We start from the raw sequence: 12,798 nt of genomic DNA on the forward strand, positions 1-12,798 counted from the left end.
TCTACCTGACAATGTGGAAAATCACCTCAGTATGTCCTGTGCACAAATAGCAGGAGGAATCCAACCATGCAAATTATTGCCTCGTCAGTCTAATTTCAATTATCAGCAATGTGACGGAAGGGCTCATTCATAGGATGGAAGACAGAACTTGTAAAGGAATACATGGGGTCCCTGGTTTATGAACATTAACATATGTATTCTGGTACTTACGAAAGTGATCCCAAACACGGTTGTAATTTTAAAGACCCAACTTACAAACATTTCCTGAACTTAACAACCATTTTATGTTATCCAAGCTCTGACTTGCAAATGGGCTCCAGAATAAAACCCTTTCACAAACCAGGGATTACCTGTAACCTGTTCAATCAGTTTGTGTTCCACCAGGGCAAAGTGAGGACTGCAGATGCTGGAGATCAGAGCTGAAAAATGTGTTGCTGGAAAAGCACAGCAGGTCAGGCAGCATCCAAGGAGCAGGAGAATCGACGTTTCGGGCATAAGCCCTTCTTCAGGGCCACTTGGCTCCTGACCTCATTACAGTCTTGACCCAAATATGAACAAAAAAGCTGAGGTCCAGACATCTATGGAGAGGTGCTACCCTTGACATCATGGAAACATTCAATAAAGTATGGTGTAGTAAAGTTGGAGTTGATGAGAATCAGGAGGAAAAGTTTCAACTGGCTACAGCAATATTTAGCATAAATATAGATGGTTGTGTTTAAGTCAATCAACTCGGCCTCAGGACATCATCAGGGGCTCTTTGGGGTAATGTACTAGGCCCAACCATCTTCAGCTGATTTATTAAGACCTTCTTTCCATCATTAAATCTATAGTGGGGATGCTTGCCAATGATTGCACAATGTTCAGCACAATTTGTGACTCCCCAGATACTGAAGCAGTCCATGTCCAAATGCAGTACAATATGGAGAATAACCCAAGTGTCTGACAATGACCATCTCCAACATGACATATCTAAACATTATTCCTTGAAGATCAATGGCTGTGGAATCACTAAATCCCCCATTATCATCATCCTGAAGGTTAAAATTGGCTAGAAACTGAACTGAACTGAACCAACCAATGGAAATAGTCTTGTTACAAAAGCAGGCAAGGGATTAAGATTTCTATAGTGAATAACTAACTTCCTGTCTATTGAATATGCTCGAATGTGTGATTCCAAAATGCTCAAAAAAACTTGACACCATCCAGGACAGAGCAATGTGCTTGATTGGTACCCTAACAACACTGACTCAAAGTGATAATAGTGGGCACAATTTCTAAGGTACACTGTAGTAACTGACTAAGGCTCTTCTAACCCCACAATCTCTGCCATTTCTAAGAGCAATCCTAGGAAACAGATACCTGGGAATGCAACCACATGCAAGATCCCCTCCATGCCACAAGCCACCTGACATTGAAATATATCACTGTTCCTTTGCTGTCACTGAGTCCAAATCCCTTCTAACTGTGCAATGGGTGTGCCTACACCCCAGAGATTGCAGTAGGTGAAGAAGATAGCTCACCATCACATTCTCCAGAGCATTAGCGATGGGCAATAAACCTGAAAGAAAGCAGGTATAATCAATCACCATCAAAGTACAAAGCTCGAAATGAACCATGAACCTGTTGTTAAATAATACTAAAAATGGTTATATTACACTTGACTGTATGGAATAATATACTGTAAATAATTCTGAGAACATTCCAGATTCTGCTACCTCAAAATTATCCTTTTAATGATTCATCTCGATCAGAAAAATTATGACAAGTGGTCCAATTAATTATTGATTTTAGATTTACAAATGGATGATCTGAAAGTAAATCTTCTCATTTATGAATGGGATAAATTAAACCTTTGGGCCTGCAAAGCAACTTGCCTCGAGAGTTTTTGTGCATTTTTTGGACATCTGGATCTAAATTTGTAGTTGACATCTTTGTTGTATACATGTTTCACACCATTGTTCACAATCTTAATATCTGTGTGAAGCATAATATTTTGAATCCTATTATTTTATTAATATTCATAATAGTCCTGGATAATTTCTTAGTGTGGTCTTTGTTTGAAAGGATTGATGGAAAGTCTCATTATCAGCCAATCATTTTGTTAGCTTTTCCAATTCATTTCTCGATGAGGTTTCATAAACTGAATATAAATGTGTTTATTTTTGTGTGTGCCTGATTGCATTATTTATTTTCATGATGATTTAGAATGCAATTCTTTAATGTTTCATGGGCTTTTTCTAAGGTATTTTTATTTCCAATAAAATTATTTATTTTCTTATAAGTGCTTTATTAAAACATCCAATGGTATTTTTCTGTTGCTAAGATGATAGTGTTATGGTAAACTTAGCTGTAAATTCTAATTGCTATTCAGAGTCCACTGACTTGAGGTCAGAATTTAATTGGACAGCAGGTCAAACTTTTAACTTACTTTCATGTTTCTTTTTTAAAAAATGAGTCTGATGAATAAGATTACGGTTTTTTTTCTGCTGCATCAAATGAGTACATTTTTTCTTTCAAATGCTTTTTGAAGCATGACCCAGAAGTTTAAAACGATATGTGACCGACACAAAATGTATGCTAAATTTTCCAACAGCCATTGGAACCATGTGTGAGTCCTGATCTGATTATGTTTGTCTCCTGTCCACCTATGTTATTGTCTCAAAGCTGGTCAATGAACAGATCATTCTAAGCCTTCTGCCCACTTAGGAAAGAAGGGTGGGCTGTGCAGTCAGGATGGCCAGTTAGAGTGTCAGGATAAGTGTAACTGCCAGTGCAGGTGGGAGACGATGAGAGAACTATAAGATAGTCAGCATGGATGGAGGGAATATCTTCATAGGATTGTTTATGGAGTGGCTTTGGCCTGCTGACCCTCACAGCTCTGGAGGGGGGATTTAAAAGTGGTGTCAATGACCGCATCAGCTTGTTACCACAAAGCTACCTCGTGGAATGCTGGTGAGCTGGAGAATGGGGCTGTTCTGATGACAGGAACATTTTTACCTCCATTGATTCCTAATTTGACCCATTGTTGTATTATTGGCTAAATGCCCCATTGGAACAGGGTGCTGATTTTCTTACCTGCCAATCCCTAAATTATTCCTCAGAGGTGTGCATCCCAATGCTATTTGCCATTATTTTCCCAGCCATCACAGGTTCCAACCCATCTCCAGAAACATTCACCTCACTTTTTCTTGGAAGACCAGCAAGATATCTTCTATTGGCATTATTTTTACAAAGGCAAAGATGTGCACTTTTGCACTGTGCAACATATAGTATAATATTAGAATCACTAAATTATTTTCTTCTGTGGGATTTGAGCATCACTGATAAGACCAGCTTTTGGCAGAAATTCCCTTTCAATATGGTTGAATAAGTTAAATACAGTTTCTCAGTGATAATTATGAGCCAGCATGAGGAAGTTACAGGAACTGCAAGGGTGAAGAATACTGGAGCAAATGGAACAATGAATACCCAGAGTAGAATTTTAAACTGTGGATGTGGACTGTGAGATGTAATGTGTTGATGGACACAGTGATCTGTATGCTTTGCATAAATCCCTGAAAGAAGTTGGAGGTGAATTCCTCTTTATGCGCAGCTCTTTTGTGCACAAGCTCATTGGCAGGTTGTTTACAGTGCACCTAACAATTCCTGCTGCACGTCTGTCAGCCGCTGCTGGTAGATAATATTAACTTTAGAATCTGAATTCTCTGCAGTACGTAGCCTCACCCTCCAGAGAGCTGGCATTCCAGTTTCTCGAGAACTGTAGTAAGAGATTCGCCACATAAATGCTCTGCTTCTCAAGAGCGAACCATAATCGTCAGAGGAGAAAATTACAAAAAAGGAAACGGCTGCACAGCTTTTGGCACATCTTGGGGTTGCCTGTGTTTCAATCATTTCATTTTCTGGGATTAAAATTTCATTCAAGTGACCATCTGGCAGCCATTGCGGCAAGAGTGAGGATGCTACTACTCATTTGATTGTGTCGTAAAAATGACACCTAAAATACAATATGGTGTCCTTTAATCTAGAGAAGTAATAGTAGGTATGTATGTGGAAGCATTATCTTGCAAGTCACGAACTGCTGTATTTAGTTTGAAGGGCTTCTGAGGAGAATTCCAATATAGTATTAGTCAAGCATTCACACCTTGTAGAAATGTCACTGGGGGAATACCACAGACTACTTTATTAAGAGGAGTCTTTGTTAACTCATGTGCTAAAAGTTGACCTCTGAAGATATACAGTTGCGGATGTCATAGGGAAAGCAAAGTGCAGCCTGAAGGCAGCTTGAGAAAGTGGTATTTCTCATATGTGACGAGTTCGAACAGGCCTCAGGGGCCAAGGTAAACCGAGGCAAGAGTGAGGCCATGCTCTTCGGGAACAGGGCTGACCAATCCTTGATCCCCTTCACCGTCAGGACTGACCACCTGAAGGTGCTGGGTATTTGGTTCGGAGGGGCTGAGGCGTGAGCCAAGTCTTGGGAGGAGGGTATCAGCAAATTGAGGCAGAAACTGGGCAGATGGAAGCTACGGTCGCTCTCCATTGTGGGAAAAAAACCTGGTCATCAGGTGTGAGGCACTGTCATTGCTGTTATACGTGACACAGGTCTGGCCTATTCCCAGAACCAGTGCCGCTGCAGTCACTCGGGCCATCTTCCAATTTATATGGAGATCAAAGATGGACCGAGTCCGAAGGGACTCGATGTATAAAGATCTGAGCAACGGGAGAAAAAACACACCCAATGCCACCCTCACCCTGATGGCCACCTTTGTGCGTGGTTGCATCAAGCTGTGCGTGGATCCCCGGTACACAAGCACCAAGTGTCATACATACTGAGGTTCTATCTGTCCCTGGTGTTGCGAAGGATGGGCCTGGCCTCGCTGCCGCGGAACGCTCTGAGTAGTTGGACTGTTCTGTATCACCTGTCCTTCGCGGAGAAGTTTATGAAGAAAAACACCTTTGACCACAAGTCCATCAGGAAGTGGTCAGCACGTAGTGTCCTTGAGACCCTTCGGGAAGAGGAGAGGGCAGTTCCTATCGAGCGGTTCCCTGAGCAGACTCTCAAAGCCATTTGGCAGAATGCCTCATCTCCAGAACTTACCAACAAGCACCAAGACATGGCTTGACTGGTGGTGAGAAGGGCTCTGCCTGTAAGATCCTTTATGCACGCCCGACTCTCAGCCGCACCGCACGTGCCCTCGAAGCGGCTGTGGGAGGGACGAGACTGTCACACACCTTCTTCTGGAATGTGCCTACGCAGAAGAAGTCTGGAGAGGAATGCAGTGGTGTTTGTCGAGGTTCGTCCCAAGCAGCGCGTGATGCGGGACTCCGTGCTCTACGGTCTGTTCCCCGGTACGCACACCGAGACAAACATCAACTGTGCCTGGAGGATCATCAAGTCGGTGTAGGACGCTCTCTGGGCGACTTCCCGGCTGAGTGTTGCAGACTGGCACATTCCAAGGTCCAGGACTACGCGCTGAAGCTTGGGGCAGCTGTCGCAAGGCGCGGTGGGGAAAGACCACCGTGTAACATCTGTCTGCCTAAGAAGAACAGGGGGCACACCCAGTCATTTGGGCTCCGCTGACGCCTCAGCAGAAGAGCTGGATAGTAAATGTACAGACTTGTATATAGAAAAATAAATTTTGATGTCTGTATGTAAAGAAATATAATGTGTGCGCAAGAATGGCATGACCAATTGAAAAGAGATCCAAATAATTTTAATGAATAAAATATATTTTTGAAATAAAAAAATTCTCCAAAACTACCCTTCTTTCTCCAATACCAGCTCAGAGACTCCTATTGAAGACTGTAAAGATGTGTCCAAAACAATTAATTGACATTAAGGCTTATATATTTTAATTAGTTAATTTAGAAAAAAATTACAAAGAGGCTTAAAATACTCACCTGAAAAATCTATGAGATTTCAAGGCACTTGGATCATTTGTTCTGCCTGGGGTTAGATATTTTGTAATCAACCTGTTCAGAGATGTTATTGCACACCTCTAAAGTACATGGGACTTCAACCTTGATCTCCTTAATGATAGTTTACATAGAGCTGTAGTGGTATACAGCACAGAAAAGGCCCTTCAGCCCATCAAGTCTCTGCAGATCATCAACTACCATGTAACTATTTTAATCTAAACTTCCAGCACCTGGCCAATAGTTTTGTATGCCTTGACATCGCAAGTGTACATTTAACATGCACCATGCCTGACAACTACGGAGTATAGCTGTCTTCCTGCCCTAAAGAATAATGAAAGTCTCACCTGCTTTGGATTATGTCTTCAAATGCTATGCCTAACTGACAACTCAACCAAGCCCTGAGATCAGCAGGAATCTTCTAGCCAGACATTCTGACATTTATCATTTATCTGACATTTATAGTTAAAATAAGGATGATAGCATTGGACTTAAAATTGGCTATGTTATTGTTTTGACATACATAGATTATGTAAGATGTCGTAAACTGCAAGATTTATCTTATATTAAGGTTGTCAACTCTCTGTGAATGGCCTGGAGCCTTGAGAAGTTGTATTTGAACATTCAGGATATTCCTTATGAAACCCGAGAGGGCGAAGGATGTTCACAGACCTTTTTTACAATTTTCTTTCAACATTTCTCTTTATCAGAAATAAAAACATTGAAAATTTGTGAAGGGGAAGCTGTAAGTCGGATAATCAAGCATCAGCTGGTTGGGTAATTGAATCTTTTTGCTTGCAAACTAGCATGGGAAGGCAGTGTATCACAAGGATGGATGGATTGGCTAACTCAAGGCAGAACCATGTCAATGTAATGAAATTTTCAGGAATGCCTTCAGGAATAACAGTTGTTAGCACTGCTGCCTCACAGCGCCAGAGACCCGGGTTCAATTCGCGCCTCAGGTGACTGACTGTGTGGAATTTGCACATTCTCCCCGTGTTTGCGTGGGTTTCCTCCGGGTGCTCCACTTTCCTCCCACAGTCCAAAAATGTGCAAGTTAGGTGAATTGGCCATGCTAAATTGCCTGTAGTGTTAGGTGAAGAGGTAAATGTAGGGGTTTGGGTGGGTAGGAGTATGGGTGGGTTGCACTTCGGCGGGTCAGTGTGGACTTGTTGGGCTGAAGGGCCTGTTTCCACACTGTAAGTAAGCTAATCTAAAAATAACCCACCTGCCAATCAGCTAATTAAGATTCTTAAGCAGAGCATAAGAGAGTTTGTTGATGGATTGCAGACCTTAGCAGAAGGTCACCAGAGTCTGCTGGCCAATTGAAGTATCATAGCATGTGGATCCTAAAGACTATAATTCAGGACTTGGGGGAATCCAGTGGTGAGAGATTAGATTACTTACAGTGTTGAAACAGGCCTTTCAGCCCAAGACGTCCACACCAACCCGTCGAAGCGCAACCCGCCCTGCCCATTCCCCTAACATTACAGGCAATTTAGGCATGGCCAATTCATCTAAGCTGCACATTTTTGGACTGTGGGAGGAACCTGGAGCACCCAGAGGAAACCCATGCAGACACAGGGAGAATGTGCAAACTTCACACAGTCAGTCGCCTAAGGCAGGAATTGAACCCAGGTCACTGTGAGTAGCAGTGCTAACCACTGTGCCACTGAGAGAGTAAGTACTTTTGCAACTCTACGCATAGGGTGGTGGTTTTGAGGAAAGCAGTATCGAGGGCCCCTCCCTATACTGGCAACCAGATTTCCTTGATTTACCAATCAGGAAAATGGTGAGTTGAGGCCCTGAAGTGGCTATTAATTAACCATTGAAAGGCCTTAATTAGTGACAGGTTCAAGGGGAAATAATAGTGAGTTGGTTCTGGAGAAATCATCTCTCACCATGTATAAGGAAAAGAGTATTATACCTTTGGTGGTGTTGTAATGGTGTTGTAATAATTACCTCCAGCCGAAAAAAAAGACCTCAGAACTTTTACTTCCTGGCGATCATTTTACATGTTGCTGCTAGCTGTCTCGAGCCAATCTCTAACGCATTCTGCACTAAGACCTGACAGATGATGGGATCAGTCATCAGGCTGAGTTCTGTAAGACCTATTTGGGAAGTGAGTTGTGAGAATAGAAGACCTAAAAGCCCAACTGCAATTCAAAGTAATACTGTTGCAGTTCCGAGCCCCATCTAGATGTAAGATTACCCTTTTGTTTGTCGGGAAGCTCATTTCCATTTCTCGCTCTGGTTTTTGAGTAAAGACAGCAATTTAGGAACCAACATGCATGTATTAAAGCTTCCATCCTTGTGTCTGCGTACTTGGTGGACGTTTAAAACAGTTCAGCTCCCTCATCTTAAATGTAAGTTTGTGATCTGTGTAATTTTAAGTGCTGGATAAAAATCAGATGGATTAAATTAAATTTTCCTGCAATAAATTTATGACTGACTAGATTGCAAATGAAAAAATCTTTTAAAATTACATACATTTGATTGAAGTTAGCAATTGTTCTATGTCTTTGCCAAAGTATGATGACTAAAATAATTTTAAAGCATAGAACAATACAGAACAGGAACAGGCCCTTGGCCCACCATGTCTATACTGACCAAGATGCCATTCTAAACTAATCTCATCTGCCTTGATTTTTAGTTAGAAGATGGAACTTGCCAAAGTAAAGCAACAAGTTCCTTATTTTCTGAGTTTAAGATTATTTTTTCACACTTAGTCCAGACGAGATGCTCAGTAATTTGCAGCTTTGTGGGTGTCTCTCCAGACGTGCATAAAGTCCAAACAAATGGCGGAGGTTTGTTGTGCAAGGGCCCTGGTTTATTCTGAACCTGTTTAGCAAGGATCACTCTCATCATAATAGTTCAATGCCTGCCATTTGACAGGTGGTGTTTGTTACCAAGGAACATGTTAATAACTTCTTGTGTTGCTTGTTCTTTGATCCAAAGCATGTCCATGGGTAGAACTTGCACAAGAAGGTTGTTTTATTTAGGCCTCTAAGATGGAAGACAAACAGTAGGTTGACTGAGCATGTCATTATGGCATGAAATCAAATAGTTTCAAACAGCTTGTGAGTTTTTCTCAGATGGCAGATGTGTGATGTCAGTCATGACGTGCAGTGTTACATTAAATTGACCATCAGCAAGATGTGTGTGTGTGTGTGTGTTTTGCAGAGTGACACCAACAATATCCAATTCCTGTACTCCTGAAGTTAGCATGAAGGTTCTGCCTTCTCATCGGCTGAGGCATGGTAATCCTCAAATTAAGCTCACCACCAGTCATGTCCCTCTAATGAAACAGCAACACTATGAACCTCTGGGACTATGGTGACTTTATCTTATTCTACTGAGGAATAAGATCAAACATGCCCTGATATCTGCACTATTGGCAGCATGTTGGGAGCAGTGTCCATGTAGGTCCAGTGAATGTATCGGAAGTAATTGTGTTTTTTTTTGTGCGTTAAAAGGTATGTAAATTAAATATACTAATATCATTCTTGGAGTCGGGACTTCAGAACAGATGCTGGTGTATGGTGATTTACTTCTTTGAAGCATTTTATTTTGCAAACAATTGTTCAAAGTGTTCTTTTAAGACAGTGATTGAATCCAGCATTTTGTTGGAGAGCAGATGACAGTGAAAGATGTTTGTTGTTGGTGTTGTAATAGGAAGAGAAAACATAACTTTATCCTAAGTTCAGAAAACCTAAAATTGGACAATTTATTTTTTAAAAGTTGAGTTCAGAAGACCAGTCCTGCTTCAGTCCTGATGAAGGGCTTTTGCCCAAAATGTCGATTTTCCTGCTCCTCAGATGCTGCCTAACCAGCTGTGCTTTTCCAGCAACACTCTAATCTAAATTCAGAAGATGAGTGTTTAATTTAGAAACTAATTCACTTTCTCATCTAGGAGGTCAGGGAACAACTCATTTCAGTCGAAAGTTTAGTATATGAAATTTGCAAACCAGGAGAGTTTGCAGAGAAATCTACTAGTCACTAGAATTCAAACATTTTAGGCTCAGATTTGTGAAACATTCACCTCAGGAAGTTTCAGTGAAAGATCTTCAGAGTCCACAACAAACAAACTATCAGCCATCAGGAAAGTATCGAATTTCCATTAATGCTGAATAACTCTGGCTAAAGTGGTGGAATGCATTTTCAGCGACACTGAGCATTCTGCAGGTCTTGTCTTTCCATGGCGGCTACCAACATGTATGTGTAAGCATGTCGGGGACAGCTTGGTATTACTAGTATTGTTTGCCTTGATGTGGAGATCTTAGTGTCCCTACAAGAGTGATCATGGAGCACTCCTGTCATTTGGAGGATTTTCTCATATAATATGGTTTCTCTTGACCTGTCTTAATCCTTTCATTTGCTGTTTATCTCTTGTATTTTCTTGTTTTCTGCCTGTCTTCCTTCCTGCCTGTCTGTCTACTTATTTGCTTTTCTCTTTGGTGTCTTTTGCTTTTTACAGGTATAAAGTGGAGATAATAAAAGAATGGTTGAATTTTATGGTCAGAATCACCAGTAATGCTGTAGAATGCATTTAGAGTGTAAGACGTCAGCAGCATTTGGCTCTCAGTGGCTCTATTCGCATTTCGTGTTCCTGTACCTTCCACCTACTTCTTTCATTTCTTCCAGTCTTTCATTCCCATTACTGTCCCTATCTCCTCTGTTTGAATTTGCTTTGCTCTCATTCAGCTCTCCTTTAATCATCACTTTCATACCCACACCCACTCTTTTTCACCACCCCACCAAACAGAACTTGAAAGGCTGCAACCTTCTTTGTTCCTCCCTTTCCCTGTGTATTCCTCCTCCTCTTCTGTTACCCCCAAAGAAATTTTAGTTACTTTCAAAATTCAAATTGATTCAACAAAGAGTGTAGAATAAGAAAACTTTCCCTACCTTTTCACATTTGTTTATACCGATTCACAGGTTAGTTTAAATCACTCAATATAACTTTGATTTTATTAAGGCTTTTGAAATCTGCTCTTACTTGTTTTAAAATTGTTTGAAGAAAACCTTTTGATCACAGCAATGGAACCTGAAGGGAAATATGTAATCAATTCACTTTATAGAAAGGAACTGCTGTACCCTGGGGAATTATGTACATTGTACATGCTCAGACTCTGTATTTTAAATTTAGCTCAGGTGTCCACACAGAGCAAACTATCCAAATCCAACCTGTTGGCAGAGGGTGTACCTTTTGAGTAAAATTCTGAATAAAGACATCAAAGCATATAAGAGATATTTGAATACATTAAGTTTGAAACACTTTTTTCAAAAATAAAATGTCTGAATTATGGATTTCAGTCTCTGAGGAAAAAGAAATACAAGGAAAAACCTGTTTACACAATGATTTATTGGAGTCCAGTGTCTAGGTTGTTTGATAAGCTAATGTCAAACCCCATAATAAATGTGAACATAAGAATATAAAGGGTTGACAGAACACGTGACCACAGCAAATGAAATAGTGTGGAAAGAGTGTGTATGTGCGCAAGTGCATTCACATTTTTAGCAAATTATGGATATGTGATCAGCCTGTTTTATGTCAGTGACCTGCTAACAAACCTTTTTCTGTCTTATTGTCTTACAGTTGCTGTTCTACTGAAGGATGATTATTTTGTCAGTGGAGCTGATCTTCCAAGCAGGCTTAAAGCAGAAAAACTAGAATTTCACTGGGGTCAGAATGGAGGTTTTCCAGGTTCGGAGCACAGTCTTGATGGAAAAAGATATCCAGTTGAGGTGAGAAAGGCATCAAGTTGGTGAGATATTATTTTGCATCGAATAAAAAATATGCCTGTTTCACTGGTACTGGAAGTTGGATTAGTTTACTCTTGAATTAATTGGAATTTGATTTGCATCACAGACCAGTATTCACATTTATTTTCCATTTTTTAGTTTATTTTGTCTATGTAGTGGTAGCTCTGAAGGCTGGCTCTTTCCAAATATCTCAGGTATAAACTATTTTCCCAGATGGCCATTGATGTAGAAGAAGCACAAATCCTCATTTCAAAAGCAAATTCATAACATTGCTTGCAATACATGAAATGACAAAGCAGATTGTTACATCCTTACTTGGCTTAGATTTCACTGAGAAATTTATGAAGGAAATGCTATTCAAGGTATCAAAGTATTATATTAGTATTGTACTAAATGACCTATATGAAAGATTGCATATATCACATAAAACATACTGTGTTCAGAAACCATTACCATTCACCCATTTTTGTTTCTCCATGACAAAGTTGTGCTCAATTAGGTTTAAAAATGTTTTTTTTTTAAATTCTATGCCAATTCTTTCAAATCAAACTATTCAGAGATGTTATTACCTACCTTTGGAGCCAGTGGGACTTGAACCTGGCCTCCTAGTCCAGGATAGGTACATGACCACAATAGGGCTCCACATCAACATTTCTCAATTCCAGTTTCAGCAGACCAACTAAGAATTGTAACAAGGAGAATCTTCTTCATTTTTATGCCTGTCATTCTTGTATCTTCTTTAATTGAGATTGCAATTAATATTGTTATATTCACTATTGTGCTGTAAGGTGGCATCCATTGGGAACTGGATTAGCTCAGGCCAATTGATTCAAATAATACTTTTTGGAAAGGCAAATCAGAGCAGGTCTTACACACTTAAAGTTAAGGTCCTAGGGAGTGTTGCTGAACAAAGAGACCTTGGAGTACAGGTTTATATTTCATTAAAAGTGGAGTCGCAGGTAGATAGGATAGTCAAGAAGGCATTTGGTAAGTTTTCCTTTGTTGGTCAGAGCATTGAGTATAGGAGTTGGAAGGTCATGTTGCAGTTGTACAGGACATTGGTTAGGCATTGGAATATTGTGTGCAATTCTGGTTCCTTCCTATCGGAAGGATGTTGTG

General features: G+C 40.5%; 1 protein-coding gene across 3 annotated transcripts in view; it reads left to right on the plus strand.

Moving 5' to 3' along the window:
• Positions 1-12,798, plus strand: part of ca16b (carbonic anhydrase XVI b) — a 720,903-nt gene that overhangs the window by 312,424 nt on the left and 395,681 nt on the right. For all 3 annotated transcript variants that reach the window (XM_087994366.1, XM_087994367.1, XM_087994368.1), the window contains one exon: positions 11,513-11,661. In XM_087994366.1, coding sequence (XP_087850492.1) covers positions 11,513-11,661 — 149 coding nt within the window. The remainder of the gene's footprint in view (positions 1-11,512; positions 11,662-12,798) is intronic.

The sequence above is a fragment of the Chiloscyllium plagiosum genome, unplaced genomic scaffold (assembly GCF_037043375.1).
Source record: "Chiloscyllium plagiosum isolate Xiang-an unplaced genomic scaffold, Cpla_swu_hap1 HiC_scaffold_14, whole genome shotgun sequence".
In the NCBI taxonomy this organism is placed as follows: Eukaryota; Metazoa; Chordata; class Chondrichthyes; order Orectolobiformes; family Hemiscylliidae; genus Chiloscyllium; species Chiloscyllium plagiosum.